At 44.0% G+C, this 23,511-nt stretch overlaps 1 protein-coding gene and 1 long non-coding RNA gene across 7 annotated transcripts in view; one reads left to right on the top strand and one right to left on the bottom strand.

Moving 5' to 3' along the window:
- The window catches only part of SPEN (spen family transcriptional repressor), a 68,214-nt gene that overhangs the window by 27,250 nt on the left and 17,453 nt on the right, over positions 1–23,511 (bottom strand). For 4 of the 6 annotated variants that reach the window (XM_087755666.1, XM_087755668.1, XM_087755671.1 and 1 more), the window contains exons 2-4: positions 21,989–22,303; positions 21,241–21,561; positions 17,426–17,902 (exon numbers count right to left, since the gene is read on the bottom strand). In XM_087755666.1, coding sequence (XP_087611792.1) covers positions 17,426–17,902; positions 21,241–21,561; positions 21,989–22,086 — 896 coding nt within the window. In that variant the 5' untranslated portion in view covers positions 22,087–22,303. The remainder of the gene's footprint in view (positions 1–17,425; positions 17,903–21,240; positions 21,562–21,988; positions 22,304–23,511) is intronic. The other 2 variants (XM_087755669.1, XM_087755670.1) reach the window with 1 other exon arrangement.
- Positions 1,447–11,285, top strand: LOC148056004 (uncharacterized). Its single transcript, XR_015704405.1, has 3 exons — positions 1,447–2,564; positions 2,692–3,128; positions 8,043–11,285. It is a non-coding gene; the product is annotated as an uncharacterized LOC148056004 (long non-coding RNA).

Below are 23,511 nucleotides of genomic sequence, written 5' to 3'. Positions count from 1 at the left end.
GTAAGCTGCACAAGGACATGTTCCCAGAATATTAAAATGAGAATATGGCTTTTCTTTTCCCTGTGAGTAATTTTGAAAACAACTGTCCTTTGCCAACTCGCAGAAAATAAGTTATTAAAAATTCTTCTGGCACAATTAATTTCAGAAAAACAAGCAAGGGCAATTTTAACATGGGAATATAACAGACAGGTTAAAACCACAGCTCTGATATCCCGCTTCTTGAAAGTATTTCAAGTAATCAATAGGTCTCGGGGCAGGCCAGAAACGGCCTAAGAAAATGGCTTTGTAACTTCATTTTGCGCTTCCGCTAACAGTATTAAGCCCACGATGACTTTTTCCAGAAGCAGAGCGTGCTCTGGCACACAGCCCTTTCCCAACACGGGAAAACCTGCTCTTCAACATCCATGTAAACTCAGCGGAGCAGAATGCCAGCATGCAGAAAAACCCACCTCCTGCGCTGTCACAACACACGCGCTTCACAGAGAGGGAGCCCGTGCTGGGAATTTGCTTTTTTAAACATCTTGGGCTTACAGCTTTGGTTGCCTCTTCGGCGCTTTGCAGACTTCTTCTGGTGACGTGAATAACTTGGAAGTTTTAACTGGGAAGGATTTCAGATGCTCTTTTGTCCGGCCCAGACAGCTTCTAAAATTAGTTTCACTCCAGCTTTTATCATAGCATCATAGCAATGTAGAATAAGAGATTTTTTTATTTGACTGCTGGCAAAATCAGGTGGAAAACCTTAGCTATAAAGGAGATCGTTCCTACTTTAATAAGGAGGTGGACATGAAATCCTTCTCTTGCACGTGCGCTCTACTACAAGCATAGTTTACAAGCCCTTTTAAAATACTAATCTGCCCTCCATAATTGCCTACATTTTACAAGCATATAGGACGCGTGTGTTCTTACTCACGGTATTTATCTATGGATCTACTGTGTATTAATCAAGATAAAATCTCTTCATAATCCAGTCTTCCAAGTTTTATCCATATGGGCTGAGTCCCAAAGACTCAACGCGTGAGAATCCGGCAATGGGGTTCAGCTCACAAAAAGGAGCCCCAAATATGCCTGGTTTCAGTACGCTGCAGCTAATTTAGCACGCAGAATTTTCCTTTTCTCGCTTATAACTGCAAAAATGACATTTCAAATCCTGGGTGCGCGCAACCTACATAACCAGTCCTCATTTCCGCAGAAATGCCTCATTTTCAAGTAATTGCGTCTTGCAGTTCTAGCAACTATGAAGTTACGCTCCGTTCATGTATGAAAAATGAAAGCGCTTGAGCGAAGAATACAAAGTGAGCCGTTCTCTTTGTTCCCCAGTAAAAAGGAGATAAAAGAGACTCCAAACCAGTCAATGTAACAGGATACCCGCTGCTTTTCGTCAACGGCAGCTGCGCTGAATCAAGGGATCTCACAACCTGCCCTACCCTTTTGCAATTTTAAAATGTGGGACAATCGTCATTTCTGTGAATTGATTTGAGAACGGTGAGTCAGCTGTAAGGCTGGTGACTACCCTTCCTTACGGCGAGCTGGAAACACCGCGGCCTTCGTGGAAAATAAAGCAGAAAGAAGCACTAACACGCGCGGCGGGCGACGCGCTGCCAAACTTCGCGTTTGAAAAACAAAACAAAACAAAACCAACCTCCGATTGTCAAAGCGAGTTAAGAAACAAGCCACCTAAAATCAGTGGAAAGCCTTTCCATTTTTCAAGGGAACACGTGCCAAATCTCAGCAGGAAAAAAAAGTAAAAGTGAAAAGTTGTTTTGTTTTTTTTTTTAATAGCTGCCTTCAAAAAATGTTTAACCAGAACTGGTAAATGATCCAGGATTCTTTTTACAGAAATATGCAGAGCGATTACCTTTTTTTCCTGCCAAAATTAACTGAAATCAGGAACTCTGCCTAGATCAGCTATGATTCAATACCCTGTCAAAATAATCTCTAAGTAAAGATTATCTCCTAGAAAGATCTATCCAGGACAACACCACAGGACAACCTCCCGCAGCACGAGTCCCAGCCGAGGGCAGGTTATTCTCACGGCTGATGTCAGCAGCAGATTCCCCAGTCGGGTCAGGAAATCCAAAGTTAACGTACAGTCGGAAGCAACAGGAACCTTTTTTTTTCTCGTCCCTCCCTTTCCAGATCCGAGTTAAGTCACCGTAGATGATCTCTATGCAAAAAACACCAGCTGCAAAAGTCAGCTAGTGACAGCGCTGCGTGCTGGTCAGCTCTACCCAGAAGACATAAATCCTTGTGATACTTCATATATCATCAATAGGCCTCGGAAAGAAACTGCCAGTTAGATTTCTTGGGCCTGGGAAAACAGCACCAGAAAATCGGTCAAAGTATCCTGAATGCACCAATGTCTTGTTTGGAAAAAAAGAATTAGCAAGACCCGATTATTGCCAGCCAACATCCAGCACTCAGACACCACCAGGTGACTCCATCAGTCCAGATGGCTGTTCTGCCACGCTCAAGGAGGAATAACCACGATGAAAATTCAAGAGGTCTGGGCAGAGGGTTAGCATCTCTTTGTCGGAGCCGATTCCAACGCTGACCTAAATATGCAGGTGAGCAGCAGGTAGTTGCTTTGTACACGTGATGTGTCCTGCGTAATACCAGTCCGCATCAGTGTATTTGTAAGAAAAAAAACCTTTCTCACATCTGCGGAAATAAATACGTTTTTTTTTTCCCCAGTTAAAAGGAGTTGTTGAACCTGAAGTTAAAGATATCAGAAAACGCAGTCAAACATCTGAAGTTTGTTTGTATGAAGAGATGAAGAGGTAACAAGTCGTTACCATATTTTGCAGACTGCAGGCGAGCAGCTGGAGGGGCTCAGCCCACACGCGCATACCGCAAAGAGCTTGAACTCTGCTCTTCCATTTCATAACAAAGCTTTACATTTTAAATCAGTATATAAGCAGACGCTGGCTGCTCGGCGTGAAAGGGTGGAGAAAAGCGAGCTGGGGAGCAGAGAGCTACACCTAGTATCCTCTCGGTGTAATTACCCTGTGCCCGCCGCCCCGGCCTCCCGCACCTTCGGAGCCCGCGGTGCAAAGCACGCCGGGATGCGACTGCATGACATTCTTGGCACCCTTTCAAGCCGCTGAGAACTCGCCACCCGAGGAACTTTGGTTTGTACATGTCACACACGCAGCCTCAGAAGTATTTAACAACACACAGCTATGATAAAACAATCTACTGAGGGGAAAAAAAACACCAAAACAACAAACCTACTGCGTGTAAGCAGAAAACAGTCACAAAAAGCACACAACAAATAAAAAAAGCATTTACTGCGCTGCAGAAAGATCATTAAATACTGCAGACAAGTGGAATTAGGACATCCCCTTTCCCTTAACTTTTTCTGTCTTACCACGCCCAGAAAGGAGACTTAAGAAATCTCCTGCTAGGCTGGAATCCTAAATCGAAAGAAATGAAATTAAATTATGTTTAAAGGCCATGGGAAAGCAACACAACCATGACAACTCACTGTCTTTCAGCTGGCCAAGTAATATAGGCTGTTTGCAGTATTTTTTCAGTGTTTGACCAGTAAGTTTTTTAAGATACAGTCTCCAGATAATATTTACTATATATTTAACCCACGCCAAGTGACTGGCTTATTAACATCACGTTTTAATTTCTGTGACAGGCCATATTGATATATTTACTTTAGTCATTTTATCATGATGTCTGACACCTGAACTTGGATGAGAAACAAAAACAAACTGAAATGCATCATGGAAAAGATGAAGAAGTTGCTCAGAAGGACGAAGGACTACTCCCACCCCCAGAACCACATGCTCTGAGGGTTTCAAGAAAGCTGTGGGCTCCTTTTAATTCTTCCCTGCAACTAAATAATCCATTACGATCGCTAAAAATATGTACGTTTATATTAATCCCTGTCTGGCTGATGGAGACTGCGCCCAACCCACAGTCAGCGTTACCACCTCGCTCCTTGACCTACGTCCATCTGTCCTCAGGCTTGAACTTTGCACAGCCAAGAATAAAAAAACACTAACCTGGGAAAAAAAAAATGTCTTGGTTACAAACACATCAGCCTATCTACGTAGCAAACAGCTGACTCAGGAGCCACAAACAGCTTACTACTGCTGGGAAGACGCTATCCAAGCCCTCTGCTCCCCGCGCTGGCTGTTAACTTGGCCGCGGATGGGTTTGGTGTTGAACTTGGGAGCAGCTGGAGTTGCCTGCGTCCCCAGCCGCCGCCTCTTCGGAACACGGATGCTCCCAGGGAACGGTGGGACCGCTCACGCTCAAAAAGGAAACCCCGGGAAGGCGGAGGAAATGCTTTCTCAGCAAAGGGTCATGGTGACGGAGCTCGGTGCTGGGAAAGATTAAAGTCATCGAGGCCTTGAGGGTGAAGTACAAAGCCAGCTCTTTGGCGTAGCTTTCCCACAATTAAACTTCCACCAGTGCAAAGAGGGAAGAAAGAGGCTGGGTGTGAGAACATGCGAGCCCAAAAAGCCTCTGTTTTTCAACATTACCTTCATCTAGGGAAGCCTTGGGTCAAGAACCAGCCCCCGTGAGAAGTCCTGCTGCAGCCACCCCAAACTCCCACCTCCTCCGACCGCACTGGGATTCAGCCAAATTATTTCAAGCGCCGCTGGGACATGTCTGCAGAAGAGCTGCTGCCCAAGGCTGCCGGCACCGATAAGCCTGCAATCACAGCGGCTTTTAAAAGAAACGGCAGGGCAGAGTTCACCGTTACGGCAGAGGAATGGCTCGTTCAGTCTAGAAGAAAAATCGCTTTCAACCCTTTGGCCAAAATTAGCATAATACTGTTAAACAGCTTTGGCCAGCTATCTGCAGACAATCTGAAGTAGTATTTTGCAACTGTCACCTCAGAGCATACAAAATCTTCTTAAAAAAAACATTTTAGTTCAAGACTCACGGGAGGTAGATATGTCTTAACACCCCTGCATTGCAGATGGAAAAGTAAGGTAAGAAGAGGCCAAGGGCTTTGCCCAAGGTCATTCAATGAATCACCGAGGGAGCAGGCTGAGGAACTTGATCTCCTGGCTCGCGGGAGGCCAAATCTTTTCAAAACACCGAGAAACCAACATTTAAAGGCAATTTCCTAAACAACAACTGCACTGTTTTCATGAAGGGATCTACCAAGCATTTTTAAAAAAAAAACAACCCTACTCCAAGTACCGTCTATAAGCCAGGATAGTAAAGTGCCATTTAAAATGCAACCACTACTCTGTTCCAGTATGTTACTACGTGTTTACTTGAGGAGTAAAAAGCAACTTCTTTTGCCTTAAAAGCACTGTCAAGTGATTCCTGGGAATAAACGCTTCTTAATACAATTCTAAAAGCATTTGGCCTTAACTACATGGACATTGTGTTGAGCACTGGATGTTTTTCAGAAGAAAAGCCTTTTTCATACATACGCTAAAAACAAAGAAGCGCCAGCTCTGATTCACCTCCAGGTTATTTCAGTCTTGCAGAGGTAGAAATGTTTTTTTAACATCAAGCTGCCGGCAGATCACGGCAAACAGACCCGCAAAATTAATTCTGTCTTTGTGTTTTAGAAAAGCATCACACCTTGCCTTAAAAAAAACCCAAACCAACCTGGCACTATTTTTATGCCCTACATCCCTGACGGCTCTCATTTGTCTGCCATCCGGTCCCACGCACGCCCGTCGACTTCACCCTCGGCCGCTCCTTACCTTCTACTCCCCGGGGCTGCTCTCCCTGCCCGCGCGGGCAGCAAGCCCCTAATCCTGTGCTCTGCCCTGCCAAAAGGCGGCCGAGATCATCGCCTCCCTCTTCGAGGCACTGTTTTAGCGTTACACAAAATGCCATTTGTTGAAATTCCCGATTCGGAGTGGTTTTGAAATGGTGCATCCTCTCCTATAAACAAATAGAATTGTTCTTCGGATGGGAGTTGCAATGAAAAGCATGCCAAGACACACAGCTGATAAACAATGCCTCTTAAGTAAAACTGGGAACATGCGAAGCTTCATATAGAAATTCCATTTATGGCAGATAACGCTGTGGAAGTTCAGTACTTCTAAAAATGGCCACCATTGTCCAAAGAGTGAAATCTAAAGAGAAAACGGACAAGGCGACCCTAGTTCTCCATCAGAAATAAGTACATTTCTTAAGGGTATTTTTCAAACAGAATTTCTACCTTCTACAGACTTTTAAAGAAACGCCGATAAGATGAAGGGAAGAATAATTTTGGAGGCTTTCGTACCCTTTTCTAGACCAACTACAGCAACTGGGAGATGCACACGAGCACTCCGTCAAACCGGAATGGTAGCTGTTATTCTCACGTAAAGGACTACTGAAAATGGAAGGCCTGGGAAAAAAAAAGTCATTTCTGTGATCTCAGGCGGCATACATTATAAAAGAGAAGACATTTGATGAGTTGTATGCTAAGGATTAATTTGCCATTTAAAAATGCAGAGAACAGATGGATCTCTTGGCTAGGACTATATTTGGGAATTACTTCATTTTCTGCCCACATGCAAATAAAAATATAACTAAAAGTAGAACTTTCTGTGAAATTTCACATGGGTAGAAAACACTTAAGTCACGAAAACAAAAAAAAAGGACAATCTTTGTATGGAACAGGTGAAGCGCTATAGCCTAGCGAATGCATATCACGTTGGTGGGGAAAATGTGTCTTTACATTTGTCAAGCAACTATTTAGAGTAACGCCAGCCTTCAAATTGAAAAATCAAAACCAGAATCATATGAGAGAGTGGTCCTCGTGTTTGTCTTTTAAGAGTAACTTCAGAAAAAGCATCCTGTTGTAATTTAATTCAGCAGTATCTGTTATGATTTAGTGGTTAGACCTCCACGTGGTCAGAAGTCCAGGGCCATTTTTGTTCACCATCGCATTAAGATGTACAACCTGCTGCCATCGCACGAACCAGGGATCGTAAAGCAAGGGTGAGGACTTAGGTATTTGTGGGAAAAATGCAAAAGTAGGGAAAAATGCAAATGAAAAATGCCTTACATCCTCAGAACTCCCCGGATCGACTGCCTTTACATCGCTGGCCTCCATGCCATGTGGCAGCGGCTGCATATCGTTACCAGGGCTGGGAAAGGAGGAGCAGCGTGAGGCAATTTAGCTGGTACACTGGAGATTACGGGACAGAAGAAAAGTCCTCCGAGGAATTCCCACACGCAAAGCCCACGTGCCCCACCTGCGTGCTTCCCTTGCGGGACTTGGTGCTGACAGAGAGCAGGCTTTAAAACCTCCAAACCATAGCAGCACAGCCTGCAAGCCACACATACGGCATTAATTAAGCATCTTCCTTTTTTCACACGTGATTTCTTAAAAGTTGCAGGCAAACTGCATGCTAAAAAGCAAAACCAACATACACTACTTCTGAAATACTTGTTAGATAGCATCTATTTGTTGGAGAAACACAACAAGCCATTCCTCGCTTCCCTCTGCCTCAAAACAAACAAACGAACCGAAAACTTACACGCCAGCATTCACCCAGCAAAGCCCCGACCGGCGCGGGATGTCTTCGGCGTATTCCCGGACTCTGAAACAGGGATAAACACAGCTCCACGCGCATTTAGAAAGCGAAGAGGGACAGAAAATTTGCACTAACCCGATAGCTTCCTTTCTGTGACTATTCATCCTTCACAATCCAGACAACAGGACATACCAGGCAGTAAACAAACATTGAAGGGAGGGACTAACTTCAAAGCAACTGTGTAAATCTTACATAATTTGAGGGTTTGAGATCTTGCAGCAAAGGAGGTGTCAGATGATCCAAGGAGGTCAAACCTGTAGCAGCCAGAATTAAGTAGGGCACTTTGCATCTCTCAATCAGCCCAGCCCGGCACCATTTGTCCGTGGGGAGCCAGCGCTGGCTCATTCCTGGGAATTCACTTTCAGGAGGAGAACAGTGCCTTTCTTTCACACGTTATCGCGCTAGAAAAGCTTTTTACTCTCAAATGGATGACAGATAATAAAATACGTGAATGCCCTTATTGCCAGGATCTGCTGGAGATGTGCCTTAATTATTCCCCTTTCTAAAGGCTTTCATGTTTTTCCCCAGGTATAAAAATGATGAAGATTTCTGGGCATCTGTGGAAAATATAAGGCAACTGTGGAAGAAATGAGGAGACGGCCCTGAAAACCACTTCTCTCTCGTAGAAAGCATTCTCCAAAAGGTACTTCTGCTGCCGTCCTAGATTTCTAAGTGTCTTCTAGCCAAAATCATCGCTTTGAACTAAATAAAGCAACTGCACACCGAACCCCAGACATTTTTCAGAGACAAGTGTTTGAAAGGCTCCGCGTTTCACGTCTCCCAGCAGGAGAGAGGACCCGCGGTTGGAAGGAGATGGGCTGTTTGCTTCTGAAACCCAGCAAGCGTCGGGAACCAAAAGAGCAGGTCCCCTACTTTTGTTACGGGATTCCTGTGAGAAGGAGGGACTCACAGAGAAGTCTTGTTTCTTAATGCCATGCACACCAAAAGGGCTATTTTTATTCTTGTATTGGGCACTTAATAAATAATAATGCAAGGTTTTCATGGGTTTTATTAATATGGCATCTACACAGTGCACTGCTCCCTCTTCCTCCTTTTGGAAACTCAGCTTTTGCTTCCCTTAAAGATTTTTTAAAAATAGGACTTCCTCCTGGCACATATAAATTGTTTCTCCTCTATACAACATCGAAGCCCTCCCTTCTCTCCCGAGTCTGTGATTTTCCACTCGTAAACGTGCTGCACCCTCTTCTCCGCGCGGCATTGCCACTGACCGTAATGATCTCGAGAGGGATATCTAATCACCCGCTAAGAAGCTTTCACACTTAAAACCTTGATGCCATCATCGGTGGTTTCGGCACTTGTGACGCTGCGGATGGACTATGCTTGATGCTTGGACGTTAAGGGCATCTGTTTAATTCAATGGGCGAAGATTGAGGGACAATATTCTCTTTTTCTTCCCCCAGTAAGTTTATTTACCGTTAATTCACGTCCCTGTGACCTTAGTTTAAGCACAGTATGTTCTACTTAAAGTTGTTTTTAAGGTTAATGCCCAGGTCTCAGAAATAGGCCTGGAAGAGAGCTGTTCTCCCAGCCCTTAGGTTTTAAGGGGAAGGTTCTCCTCCCGACGATATCACAGTGCCCACATCCACGCCTCTGGCAGAGCCAGAAACGTCCGCTTTGGGAAAAAAAAAACCCAAATCACTGTATTTGCAAGTCCGACGTTTAAGATGTGAAGGGACGCTCTGTCTACGCTTCATGTAACATGTATGGCTGAACACAAGCGGCGGCTGGATTTTTCGTTTGATCACCGTGATGACTGGTATTTTTTCAGGAAGCATTCGATACAGCCCTCCTCTTTTGCTATTCATCCCACCACGTGAATATTCATTAGAAATTATTAAACTGCCCACTCCACGTGAATATTCATTAGAAATTATTAAACTGCCCATTACTCCACAGGTCTTTACGGCGGGAATCCACTCCCCCACCTTTTGGTGCCTGTAATGTATGTGTCTCCATCTGAGCTGTCTAGACTCCCTTCATCATCAGTGGAGACAAGCAGGCACTTCTAGACTACGATCCCTCTAATCTATTTTAGCGATGATTCACATCCGAGTTGTGAAGGAAGGGGAATCTGGACCATTTGTGCAGAGGGAGGCACCCAGCACAGCCTATCGCGCCGCGCCGTTTCCCTGTTTTGTTTGGCTTTTTGGGGGTTTGATTTCCCCTTGCTCTTTCGGCGTACAGCAGGAAGAGAACGGGAGGCAGATTTCTTCCTGCCTTCGGGATCCCTCAGATGCCCGGCTTCTAAGAAGTAACACGGGCAGCTTCAACTTCCCTGACCTCAGCTAATTCTTTCCTTCCCTCAGCCTACTCAAGATGATTAAGCAAAATACTTGGAAGGAAATCAAAGCCTTAAAAACGCAATTAGAAGTGACCATTTTGTTAATACGCGCATGCACAACCCCAAAGTCAAACCCAATCCACCGACGGCACCAGACTGCAGCACGCCCGCGGGAAGAAAATCGACGCTCGGCAGCTTAACCCACAGCCCGGCACAAAGCTCTGGAGGACGACGTGTTCCCCAACGCTGGCAGCAGCCGTGCCCTCCATATAGCTCGGGGTTTTCCCACCGTTCCTAAAAAAAAAGGAGGTTAGGAAGACCTGAAATTGCCAAACCTCGCAGCAGACAGCGGCTCCCGCTCCTGCAGACCTGCAGCTGTCCGCAGGTGACTTAGAAATGGTATTTTTAAAACGCAGCGGGTCTTTCTCCCCCAGCAGAGGATAAGGCAAGTTCACACGAGGGTCCGGATTTAGCTGCCAGAAATCCTCGTATTTGCTAACAAAGACTCTGATCTAATTGCAAGAAGCCTTTACAGCATTCAAAAAAAAAAAAACAACAACTCTTTAACAGAATGCAAAACAACAAAGTCTTTTGAGATTATCTAAATAGTTATCATCGTAATAAAATAGATATAATTTTGTAGGACCCCTTTCCTTTGCATCCCTCCCTAACATGAGGCATTTTTAAGACTCCCAACCTGAAACTAATTTGGAGAAAGACAGAAATCTCTCTTTGCCTGTAGAGGCAAAGAAATCAAATGCACTTTGAAAAAGCAGCAGCGGCAGCAGCAAAGCTTCTGGGCCCTGCTACAGAAACAAAGGCTGACAGACCAGATTTAGATAAACACCTACTTCTGCAAATTTAGGAAGAGGCTTAATTGCTTTGTCATTTAGAGCCAGTAATTACCAACTATTACTGGGAGTACTGCGGGGGATGGGGGGGGTATTAATTGCAGCAAAATGTCCACACTTTTTTTGGCAGCTCATGCAAAGAAAACTATGTATGAAATAAAAAAGCCACTTAACTTGATGATAATGTTTTAAAGGATTTTATTGTATATTCATATGAAAGATGGGGGGCGTGGGCTCTTCCAGAGGAGCTGGCAACGTTGAAATGTCTGTTTTATTGTTGAAATTTCTATTTTATTTCACAACTGCGTTCTACCTGCTTCATATCACAGCAGCGGTGGTGGTAAGATGTGGGGGCAGGCTCCAAAGTCACCCATTTTGGGGGATTTTTGGGGCTCATTCCTCCAGCGGGGAAACTGGTGCTAATTTCTAGAGTGGGCAGAGCGTCGGGCACTGAAGGAAGGTTTCAAAAATAAAAAGCGACCTAAAACCCAAAGGTTGAGACGGAGAGGCCGGTTACCTCCCTCAGACCTCGCTTTGACACAGGCGCTGCTGTTTCACTGCGTAACCGCGGCGCTTTCCTGCGCTGTGTGAGAAAAAAAATCTCCACGCAAGAGCGAAAGCCGCTCCAGCGTTAGGGTTTTTTATTTGAAAAGAAAAAAAAAAAAAAAGAGGTTTTTGTAGAAAGCTGAGGTATTTTTAACCGCCGGGTTTCCAGGGCGGCTGAGGGGCGGCGCGGGCGGCCCCGCCCCGAGGGCGGCGCAGCGGCGGCGGCGGGCCCGGCCGGCTCCCGCCGGTTCAGACCGGTTCTCAGGCACAAACAACCCGCCCTCCCCGCTCGCTGACGCGGCCGCCGGCCCGGGGCTGCGCGTCCCCCCTTCACAAAGGCACCGCGGCGAGGAAACCACCCGCCTTTCGCTTCGAAACACCCGGGTGAGGCGGCCCCGGCCGCCCTGTCCCTCCCGTGTCCCCCCCCCCCGCCCCCGACCGTGCCGCCATTACAGCGCCGGGACGAGCTCCCCGCTGCCACCAGAGGCTACGAGGCGACCTAAAGCGGCGGATTTTCAGAGCGAGATAAAAATCTATTATGCAACGCGCATTTTTAATAGATTACTCTAGAGTATACAGATGAGGTAATGCGAGTTGGCGCCCTCCCCCAGCCGCTCCGTCAGCAGCTCGGCGGCGGCGGGGCCGGGGCGGCAGAGCGCGGCTTCGCCTCCCTGCGGGCTGAGGTGACGGACGGGCGGCCGCCGGGTCCCGTCCCGAGGGGACGGAGACACCATTTGCTCGCCAGCTGCGAGGAGATCTTAGATCCTGAGCGATAGATCACTTTTTTTTTTTTTTCCCCCCACAGGAGGATTTATTTATGTGTAAACATGGCGTGTGCGTGCGTGTAGAGGTAGTTGGTTTTTTTTTCCGGCCGTTTTTGAGAAGGGAGGGTATAAAGGTTTGCTTTCTGTATTTTAATCTCTTCAGCACAAAAATATCTCCTCTCTCTTCAAAGCTATCTGAAAAATTTCTGCCTGTGCTCAATTTCAAGAAACTTGATATACTCCCAAGGGTAAAAAAAAAAAAAAAATGTTTAAGAGGATGGTCTAGGTTATATTTAGATGAGAAGCAGCGCAGGCTGACATCAACAGAAACACAAGAAAGAACAAAGTGAAAATGCTCGACAGCTGGTAACAAAAACCTGAGAATACCTGAGTTGGATTTTTTAATTTTCCTTTCCCTAATTCACATTTCCCTGTACAGAGAGAACATCAAAGCAGCACATGGCTTTACGTGAACAAAAGGTAAAGATTAGGTGTTGCACCTGAGTCTTACAGGATTTACTGTTGCCTTTGTGGTAATTGAAAAGGCAGCTTTCTACTCTCTGCAATTTTTTAATTTTTTTTTTTTTAAAATCTCAGCGCAATTCTTTTTCCCATACAAATAGGAGCATGCTCAACCCTGTCGTCCTACCAGAAGAGATTAAAAATATTCAGGTGATCTCTACAGTGCAAAATTTATGTGGAATTATTTAACATCAGCAAAGGCCATCTCTCAGATTCTTAAATAAAGACTGAACAGCTACATTTAACCTCATTCTTCCTGATTTTTCAGCTGTCCCCAGCAGAGGCATCTCTCAACCCACTCAAAAACCCTGAGTCCCATTCTAAGTCAGTGATTCATCACTTGCTGGCAGACAAACTGTGCGGGAAAGAGATGAAGACAATGGTAGGGAAAGGTTTGCATTATGTAATGAAACGAAATTCACTTTTTTCTACTTTCACTTCAGTTCTTTAAACAGACTAAGAAAGTCCCCGACAAAACAAAATACACTGCAGCCTCCATGGGAGGCTTCAGGGAGCCTGTTTTTCCCATGATTAAAATTCTCTTGGCAGTATTTTTCATCAGTTTATTTCAATATTAAGACACATAAAATAACACATCCATATTCCTTTCCAACTGTAACTCACTGCTCCAGAAAGAATTTCATCACAGAGAAATCTAAAATTAAAAAACAATCTCTAATTACTTTATGAAAGCCTTGCCCACTTGTCATTAGAACTTTTAAGTACAGCTATCACAATTACGGAAAACAATCCATGTTCAGACTTCTGTATGCGCAACTGTTTACCACCGCTTTAATTCCATACTACAGGAATGACTACGCTCTCTTAAATCCTGGGGAAAATAAAGTCACTTTGCATCTAAGCTGAGGTTGCTTTTTTAATTCCAGAGCAAGATCTGTTTTACTTTCCAAGCTATAGGAAATTATTATCTAACTAGTAAATCCTCCAGCATCCTCAACATCAGACAACCGAAGAAGCACGCTTAAAAAATAAATTAAAGAAGGCGGCAAAAGGAAACCCCAGGTCGCTTATCTGTAAACTTACACACGCGTACGCATGGCGGCGTTCACACTTTCACATTCTGGACATCACCTATAGGAAATCAAACACTTCTGCCAGGATTTCCTAAGTTTAAATTCCATCTCAACAAGGTACTTTGCCACATGCCCAGCTTTTAAGAGCGAAACGTCCCACTGCTCAGCGCCATGTGGTTCAACGTCGCTGCAGCAAAGCTTTAAAAATAATCACTAACACATGGAACAGTACGAAACGCGTAAAGCCATTTGACATTACAAAACTGCATAAAAATGCACAGCAGTTTTTTTTAGCGCGTTAGAACACCTCGACGAGCAGCCTAGAAAAGATCATTTTCTACAAAAAAAAGGGGGGGGGGATGTTTTTCAGGAGGTTGGGCAGGGCGCAAACAGAATCTGGCGTGCTTCCTATGGGATCACACAGCTTCCATGCATATTCGGCTTCTTCCATGACACAGTACAGAAAATATGTTTGCTAATATAGCATTTGTGGTGCGCGTTCCAATCAACAAAATGGAGAAATTAAGGCTTCTGGTGGCAGAAAATTAAAATATAAATTTCAAGGGTTTTTTTAACTCTTTCAAGGTGATTAAAAAACCCCAAAACCCAGCGATCCTTCTCCATAACGCGGGCGGGGAATGAGAAATCTCACGTTAAGACAACTCCAAAACACAAACTCGCCCTCAGATCCGCGCAGGCGACGCCATCTGAGAAAGCGGCTCCCGCAGAAAGCGTTGGCATCCACCAGCTGCCCCGCCGCGGCCCGGCGGGCGACTTCCGAGAGGCCGCAAAATACACCAAATAAAGCCCCGCTTCCGAGAATGTGGGTTATTTTTACCGTGTTCTTTTTGGTCTGATCTTCTACATTACTCCTTCGCAGCTCCCATTACAAATCCTCTCTAAACGCCTCCGAATAGACACTTCAAGCAAAGCTTAGCCGAGATTCAATACAACAAACTCCAAACCTTTATGAAATAAAGGCTTTTTTCATTTTTTTAAACAATCTGCGGAGCATCTTTCCTCACATTGTTGTCCAGGAAAATCATCTCCCTTTAATGAAAGTCGTATTTACTTCACAAAGCTCTTTGAAAACCACAAGGAACGCAGCCCAAACTTCTCCTTCGCCACCTTTCTTCTCGTTTTTCACAGCGCCTGAAGGACGGCGCCGCGCACCAAAATTCTCACAAGTGTTTAACGCCCGCGGGCGTTCACAAGCTCCAGCGTTTGTCCCCAAACATTCACAGGAGCGTGGGGAAGAGACCCACCTCTCTAAGCGAACACACCTTGCTTTGCCTTTTCCACCCTGCCAGCTGAGAGACAGACACGAGGAGACTTGAGCGACAAAGTTCTTCAAGACGTACCATTTCAGAAGGATTCAGCGTCATAAAGACCTTAATAACTTCACGGTGTCACAGAATCGGCCATTTCCACTTACAATAAAGCCCTAAGAGGATCCCCAGTTTGCTAAAACCCCTGAGAAATACTGCGGAAATTGCAAAAAGTAATTCTTCTTCAGACAGTAACAAACCCTACTTAGTTGTTCCAGATAAATCCCACTCTAGAAATGAAAAATACATAGGGGATAGATAGATAGATAGATAGATAGATAGATAGATAGATAGATAGATAGATAGACAGACAGACAGACAGACAGACAGACAGGAAAAATAGATAGGATTTGGTAAATCAATCCGGGGATGACAGGGCCAGAATTTACTACCCAGGGTATGGAGACGCAAATAAATTTCTGCCCGGTGTGGGTATGTGAAAGCTGGGTATACCGCCCAGCGAGGGGGAGCGCCTTACCGGTAAAAAGGGGGCGAGGCAGCCTTCGCTCGCCACGGGGTACGAGGGGCTTACGTATTTACATTGCTAAATTCAAAGTGTGTTAAAAATTAAACAGAAAAGTCCACTTGTGCTTTAAAAGACTTCAAGGCCAGGTGGGGCTTCACTTTACAAAGGAAAGGTATGGTTAAATGTTTATTAGTATCTAACTCATTGCTTAGAAACATGTAAAACTCCTTTCTGATCCTTCAAAATGAAATATATTATCCACCAGATTCTACTACTTGCTCTACTGAATTTGAATTTACTGTATGAATACGAAAAGTTTATTTCCCTCTCCTCCCCGAGTATCATCCAGTTTTCCATTACTACAACTAGAAATTGCCAAGAAAATGAAATGCTAAAGCACAGCAGATGCTGCTTATCTTCTGATTAAATCTTAAAACTTTGTTCCAGTGGGATCATATTTAGTCCTCTCAAATACGGAGCAGTATTTCATCCCGTCTCGACATCCCAACAATGACATTTTATAAATATTACGAGTTTCTTGGACTCCCTTCTATCCATTCAGCAACGAGGAAACGAGCACCAGAAGAGATTTTTTTTCCTGCTTGGGATTTTTTTTTAAACCTTAAATGTAACCAGGCCTCCTTTCAATTCATCTTCTCAAGGGTTTTTTTTTGAGACCTCTAGAAGTCTCACCGATTTTTTTTAGCTGTAGTAAGTGTGAAAATCTTTGACAAAGGGTTGTCTTTATCTAAGCGTTAAGATCTCATTGAGAGAGAGGTGTCAGAAATAAACAAACCAGCCTTTAAAGCAGCCTAAAAGCCGTCTCAAATATTCTAGAGTGCTTCTCTCTCCACCTGCTCTCCAGCCAAGACAGGACCTGGAGTTCTAAATCCAGGAGGAGAAAACAATAATGAAAAGAAGTAAATAAATCTTTGCACGGTTCTTCAGACATCGGGGGGGTGGGGAAATCAGAAGAGGAGGAACTGATTTCCTCCTCTTTCCTTCTGCACGCTCTCCCCAGCGTCAGCCCATCAAACCCTTCCAGAAGGGCCAATGTTCAAGCAGGTAAGATTTTATGAGAATAATTACCTTGATTAGAGAGCTACCAGTAGTAAAATTCCACTCATAGCGATAATCAAACACTAAGTATTTATTATACCGATATCCTTATTTACTTAATGAATATTTTCAATTTTGGAAAAGAACTGGTATGCAAAGGAAACATTTCCAACTCTGGAAACCCTTCTGAAGAGCAGCGCTCTTCCCCAAACAGCGTGAAAACATTTACAGGTACAACGGTACCTTCTTGGTTTCCACTCTTGGGGTGAATTTACTCTTAAAAAGCTAAATATCTGAGAGGCATTTCAACAGAATTTTCAAATTATTAAAAGAAATCCAATTATTAGCTCTCGTAGTCATTTTTTTCCTAGATGTAGTTTATACAGCCACACAAATACAGAACTACCGCGGCTATTACAGAACCAAGGACACGGGCGCAGCACTAGGAAAGGCATACTTGGATTTGTTTGGGTTTGTTTTATTTTTTAATTCTTCCAAGTCTACCATTTTTGTGAGGCAACAGGGGGAAAAGAATGGGAAGGCAACATATCAACCTGTTAAACGTTAGCGGCGATAGGGAATGGAGGTAACTGGACAATACTACTCATCATTTCCCAATGGATTTAAAAATGTGTCCTGTAAGAAGTAGCTGACCTTAAAATTTGCTTAATCCCTCACTTAAGCAAGTAAAATCTTTACCCCATTCTCCAAGCACGCAGGCAGCAGCCAGGGGCATAGCACGGCCTCGTGTCCGTACATCCCCGCGTTGCCCAGCTAGCGCCTTACGGATGCTGCACAGATCCACCACGGAAAATAATTAACAACGGCAACGGCATTCCCCTCGGATCTGTTTCGTGCCAACTTCGTCTTTTTACATTTCACGCCGGTTTACTTCTACATCAGTGAATAATGCTCTGCCACAAAACACCTTCTATTTTCACAGCCCGGGCTCACAACTCCTCGCTGTGCCTCGGAAAACGACCGGCAAAGCCCACGGGACAGCGGCTTTGGGTCGGGCACCAACCCGCAGTGACCTTACCTGTCGCTGCTGGTACTGCTGCTGCTGCTGATGGAGTCGCTGCTGGAAGATCTGCTCCTGGATCCGCTGCCGCTGGGAGAGCGGGTGGGTCTGGACGCCTGACTGGCCAGCCGCTGTGGGGACTGGGTCCTGGACTGGGACGAATGCGGCGACCGACTCCTGCTGTGCTGGTAATTCCTCTCTGGCCTTCTGCCTCGTACCTCCCGTGTAATATCATCCCTGTAGATATCCCTGTGTACCACACTGGGCAATGTAAACTGCTCCCGGGCCCTAGGTTCGTAACGGGGGTCGTGAGCATCAAAACGGTTTGGACTTCGACTCCGAGAAGTATAATAGAGCCCGTGTTGTAAAGTCCGCTCTCGAGGATCTCTATAGTAATCCTGATCGTAATGTCTCGTCCGATCAAATCCTCCCGTCCCCCGCTCATGGTGTCCATAGGCACTATGTTCATAAGCACGCTCCCTGTTATCTGAAGCCCTGCATTTAGGAAGGGGGAAAAATATTTCATCAGAAAGGGGCAAGCACAACTAAAAGCAAATCATGCAAACATTCACGTCAGCTCTGAACTTATTTTTGCGACTGCTTCTCCACTAAACAGCAAGAACCTATCAAGCAAACACTGACAAACGTAAAAACATATTACTTGACTCCGAAGTTATATTCATATACAATAAAGCTGAGCAATCATTTTGTTTTAATCACAATATCGGGCTTTCATGACCAGCATCTTGCCTGCACAGGAAAAAAATACTGCTTTCCAGTGCAGAATCCTCATTTGTGTTCGGTTTTTTAATTTTTCTTTTAAATTCAGTAAACAAGAAAAACTTTGTGTTTGTGGACATCATCCACACCTCTCCCTCCTCCCCCCCTCCATTTTTGCTTAAGAGCTTCAAAAATTTTTCTGGAATTTGGTAATTACTGGAGCTCTTCTAATTATCCTTCTGCAAAAATGGCATCGCAAATTGGGCTGTAGCCATGAAAGCCTCCGTGCAAAGCATGACCCAGAGGTAAGAAGCTGCTTTCAAAAGGGGTAGCGTAACCCATAGAGAAGGCCCAGAAAATGAGGGGTTTTCTTGTTGCTGTTCTAAAATATTTCATCCTCTTAGAGGGAATTTTGCTTCTAATCAGACTGCTACACTCGAGTCTCGTCAAAGCTGCATACCCTCAAGAAACATCTTGATTACTTATGTCAGAATACTTAAAACTGCAAGGGTGCAGGCCCCAAAAAGATACTAAGACCCCAGGCAAGGAGTATAAATGAAATTTTTCAGCAGGTGTTTTTGTCTCTTGAGACTGCTATTGTTACTGCAATCACAGAATTCCTATCTTCACAAGCACACTGCTCTCAGGTAGCTAAGGTCCATTTTGTTTCAGCACTTCCAACATTTTCTGTGTCAATCGAGAAAGGCTCTATGTTCTAAGGCAGTTAGTATGATCTCTCAAATAAAGAGATAGTAAAACTGACAGATAAAGTTAAAAAGAACATTACAAATAGTTTAGTAGTCTAATTTAGACAAGTACCAGGACGGTATGTCTAAGTTACGTCCGCAAAATGAAACATCAAAAATTATTACACTGAATGTTTAAAAAATACTTGCAAAATTCTAAATATGTCAGGGTAGCCAAAGTTAATTTAAAAATTTAATTATCCATCTTATGAAGGACACGTCAACCTTTTTTTTCCAGCCTTCTCTCTCTGATTCTTCCCTCAGAATCAATTATTAGTCACTTCAATCCCCTGAATCCTAATAACCCAATTCTGCCTGGTGCTTCCTCCTCCTCTCCTGCATCACGGGTCTGTCTTCTATTTAAAATGGCAGAAATATTTCAGGTCTCTTTTATAAACTGAAAATGGGGTTTGAATCTTTTTCGATTAGCATCTCAGGAAGTACCTTCCATTCCTTCTCCAATGAATCACTAGATCCTTCATCCTCGAAATACATTCTCCCTCTGCTGTTAAATTGGAACTCATTTTCAAGGTTTCTACAGAGCTAGCTTGTGTTTTGCCTGCATTTTTTCTCTCAAATTATACATAAGAAACTACCTCAACAGCGCAACAGAATGTCATTAACTTATATATCTGCTTGAAATTCATTGTTGCCTTTCTGTTTTTGTTATCTCTTGCTCGCAACAATGGCATTTTGAAAGGTATTTCAGGATCTGGCACAGAAACACGTCTCTCTTTTTTTCCCCCTTTTGAAGGACCAAGATCAACAATTTTATAAATGATTGCATTTAGCATCCTACAAAGTGTTAATCAGTGAAAGCTGATTTAATGAGGTAAGAGAAAAAGCAGTATTTTGTAGAGGGTTACTGCTATATAGCTGACATAAAAGAACAAAGTCCTTATCCATGAAAAGGACACAGAAGACAGACAGAGGAGCTAGCAGAGCTGAAAATCTACTGGCTACAGTGCTTTTTTGATTTATCTATTAGTACTAAGTACTACTGGAGTTAGTGGAAAGAGAGGGTTTGACTTGGGTTAGGAGAGGGGCTAATATACACAGGGCAGGACATACCAACCTTTTCCAAGTGTGGAAACACGACCTATATTCCCAATTAAATCTAGGGAGAGAATTGTGAACATAACTTCCCCAATTTTGGCCCCTCTTACAGGGGTAATCCACCTTCTTAATGGGCAAGGGTGTCAAATGATATTTTAGATGAACCAACAAGAAAAAAAAAAAAATCTTAGTGACAAGACAAAAAAAAAAAAATTCCACTGGAAGGAAGTAGTCCCAGACTGAAACCATAACTCTGAAACCCCCAGACTTCTTTCTTGAGACAGTAGGCACTTAAATAGATCCATTATTTTAATTTCCAGCCCTATGTCTGAATCAAGCAGCTGGTAGAAGATCACCCAATGCACGAGGGCACTCATCGCTGCTGGCCAGCAGGCATCCTCTAGCCGCCTTTGTAACCATCCAGCCCAGTCATTTCTCACTGGCGTATCCACAAACTGGTATTAGCGCCACGTCCTTAAAACTAAAGTATGTTTTATGTGGAGTAGCAAAGAGCTTTTTAAGAGACTAGATAGTAATCCACTCCCCATGGCTACTGGCGTCTTGACTGTATACCATCCAATAAATTCAAGGCAGTAGTTTTTATCCCAGCATTAAAAAAACACTATAATTTCCAAAATTTAGTCATGTCCGTCATCTCTTTTTGCCAATACCATCAGAAAGAATAATCCCAATAACTTGGAAATGATGTAGATCCAAAATGGAAACATCACAAGCTGCCTTCCGTCTTCTCCATCCAAGCGTTATTTCCATGGCTAAGTGTTGTCTGTAGAATCCAAGGGGCCGCATCATTAAAGTCTACTAGAAATTTTGTGGTGACAATCCAATTAACATACCAACTGCGTATAGTGAGAACTGAGAACTAGGCATCAAGCTTTCACAGAATTTTAGGTTCTAGTATTCCGAAGATACTCCACAGAGAACTTCACCACATGTTGCAGAGTAAGATAGCTCCATCTGGCAGCAGGGATACATCCGAGCAAGGCCTTAATATTATCCAAGAAATGGAATCATTACTTCTAGAAAAGAGTAACTCCAATATCGATGCTGGCCAAAGGAAATCTTCCATCTTAAAACCACCTTATTTCAAGTGTAGATATCCAACCAGCTGCAGAAAACATCCTCTATGGATCCACAAGCCACTGGGATAGAAATCACTTCCGTTTCCAACCCAAAATAGGAAACATAGATAATTCCCAAAATTTTAAATCCATCTGGGGGCCCTAGATACGAGTTTGTGTTTCTCACCATATCAAATACAAAATACCTGCCTAGAGAAACCTTGGAACTTACCCATCAAGTCTCCGCTCATAACGTCCTTCCCGTGCATGAAGCGATGGTGGGGGGCCGTAAGTGGGCCCCCCACCACCTCCTCTGAACCCAGAAACCTCTCTACTACGAGATGCTATGGAAACTGTATCATCCAATCCCCGAGCAGCACTGGGAATGGTTCCTGGTTCATTATAATCCGTCCGTAGGTCTCTATCTCCCATTTTGTTGACAGAGTTGTGTGCCTTCTGCGCACTTTTGATGTCCACAAAATCCACAAACGCTGCCACTCCGCCTTCCGACCCCCTCTTAGGGAGTATTTTGACACTTTCGACACGTCCATATCTGGAAGAAAAGCAAAGCAGAGCACATATATTAGTGCTGGTAGAAAAAGACCGCATTTAGTAACATTGCCTCCTGCAAAATCAACACCGGTTTCAAACCCTTTGCCCTTCCCATACAGCAGGAAAATCAATCTCAAAGCGCGGCAGAGGTTGGAAGATGCGTTTTCAAGACGAGGGGAAAAGCCATTTGTAGAGGGGAAAAAGCCATTTATCACTATATCCCAAACTCCTCTCTTTTGGTTAGCCTACCACGAGACTGCCCTTTTCATAACAACAGAGCAACAGCAGCTGAAGAAATAGAAAGGTATTCACAATTAGAGCAGCCCTTCTCATTTTTAACCTGACGAGCAAGACATAATTAAAACAAAACTGTGTCAAAACAAGTAAAAATAAAGACATCCCCACAATTTTCTTAAGAAAAAAATGACCTTGACACGGCAATTCCACGACTCCGATCTATATTTAATCCATTCAGTGCTAAAACAAGAGTCTTCACTCTGATCCTCGGGCCTGGTCTCAGACCCATTTCTTTCCACCAGCCTCGCGGGACACTTCCGAAGTGCGGCCGACACAGGCGTCCCCGGAGCGGGGGTGCTTCTGGGGTTCGGCTTTACACCCCCCCGCCGCGGACCAAGCCGCACAACAGGCACGCTGAGGAAAGCTGACGGGGACGCGACACCGCCCTACTTCATGGATGTTAAATTAAGTAATTGCAACACAGGCACTTACGGATGAGTAAATGTCTACGTAAAAAAAAAGAAAATAAAAACAAAACATGTTTGTGCACACAAGAAAACACGATGTAAAAATGTTTTTAAAGAACTTGCATCAACTCATAGCAGAAAGGATAAAATGGAAAGGACGAACACAGCAATGTTTTAAAACAGCCGAGAACTGCAGGTCGTGTTCTGGTTGCTCATTTCTCTCAGCCAGGAGATTTAGCAAAACAGGGAAGGGCTTTAACTGCAGCTGTTAATCCATGACAAAAAGAGGCAAAAAACATAGTTTTGAATGCACTGGAAAATGGGAAAGGGACACGCACATAAAAAACTAATCAAGAAATATTTGTAAACTCTGTGAAGGACTATTGCAAAAAAATTTCTCTTCACAAAGGCAGCAGGATGGTGAACAGATGTAAACAGATCTTAAACGAGAAAAGCTGTTTTCAGCGATACACATAGGAAAAAGCTAAAGCAGTTGCCTGTCCGAGGAGCAAATGCTGTCAGAACCTGCGTCTGACTCCGCTTTACGCTTGGCTTTCAACATACCTTAAAATTTCATCATTGTTGTTGGATGACTAATCCTTAAATACGATTTGAAAACCTGCGTCGCTGACTGCTGGCTTCTCATTCCAACCTGACCTACTATTCTTTATATATAATCTGGTTCGGATTTAGATCTCATTTTCCTCTGGGTTCTACTCCACCGAATACGGCGCACTCACTGTCCATTAAGGAACACGTGCGCCAACAAGAACATCTTTCAAATCAGTAAAAGTTAGGCCTAAAAAGGCAAGGTCGCCTACGGGACGCGTTCTTGCCTCTAAGCTGCCCGGAGCAGCGCTTGCCGCCTTTGTGCTCATGGGTACAGCACGGCGACATTTAATTCTCAGGAGTTTCCTAACCTGCGATACCAAACTGGTCGTTTTTAATTCTAATTAAAAGCTGCAAGGAGCAAATAATGGCAAATAGCACTGCAGTAAAGATACTTCTCGAAGTTTGCACTCTGCCGAGGCTGGATAAGGTTATCTTACCTTGAAGGCAAGATTTAGAAAGACCAGAAAAGTAGAGGACATGGTTAATAAAATTTGTGCGGGGAAAAAAATGGCCTAATTGGATGTGGCACATGTCAAGAGAGAAGAAACAGGAAAGGAAGAAGGGGGAAGGAAAACAGGAAAGAGCCCATTTGAAAAAAATGTTCATGCCATGAATGAACATGACAAAAACTATGA

This window comes from Nipponia nippon, unplaced genomic scaffold (genome assembly GCF_047370975.1).
Source record: "Nipponia nippon isolate SJK-2023a ecotype South Korea unplaced genomic scaffold, ASM4737097v1 scaffold_19, whole genome shotgun sequence".
In the NCBI taxonomy this organism is placed as follows: Eukaryota; Metazoa; Chordata; class Aves; order Pelecaniformes; family Threskiornithidae; genus Nipponia; species Nipponia nippon.
Note: the sequence above shows the minus strand (reverse complement) of the source record. Positions and strands in the feature narration are given on the sequence as shown.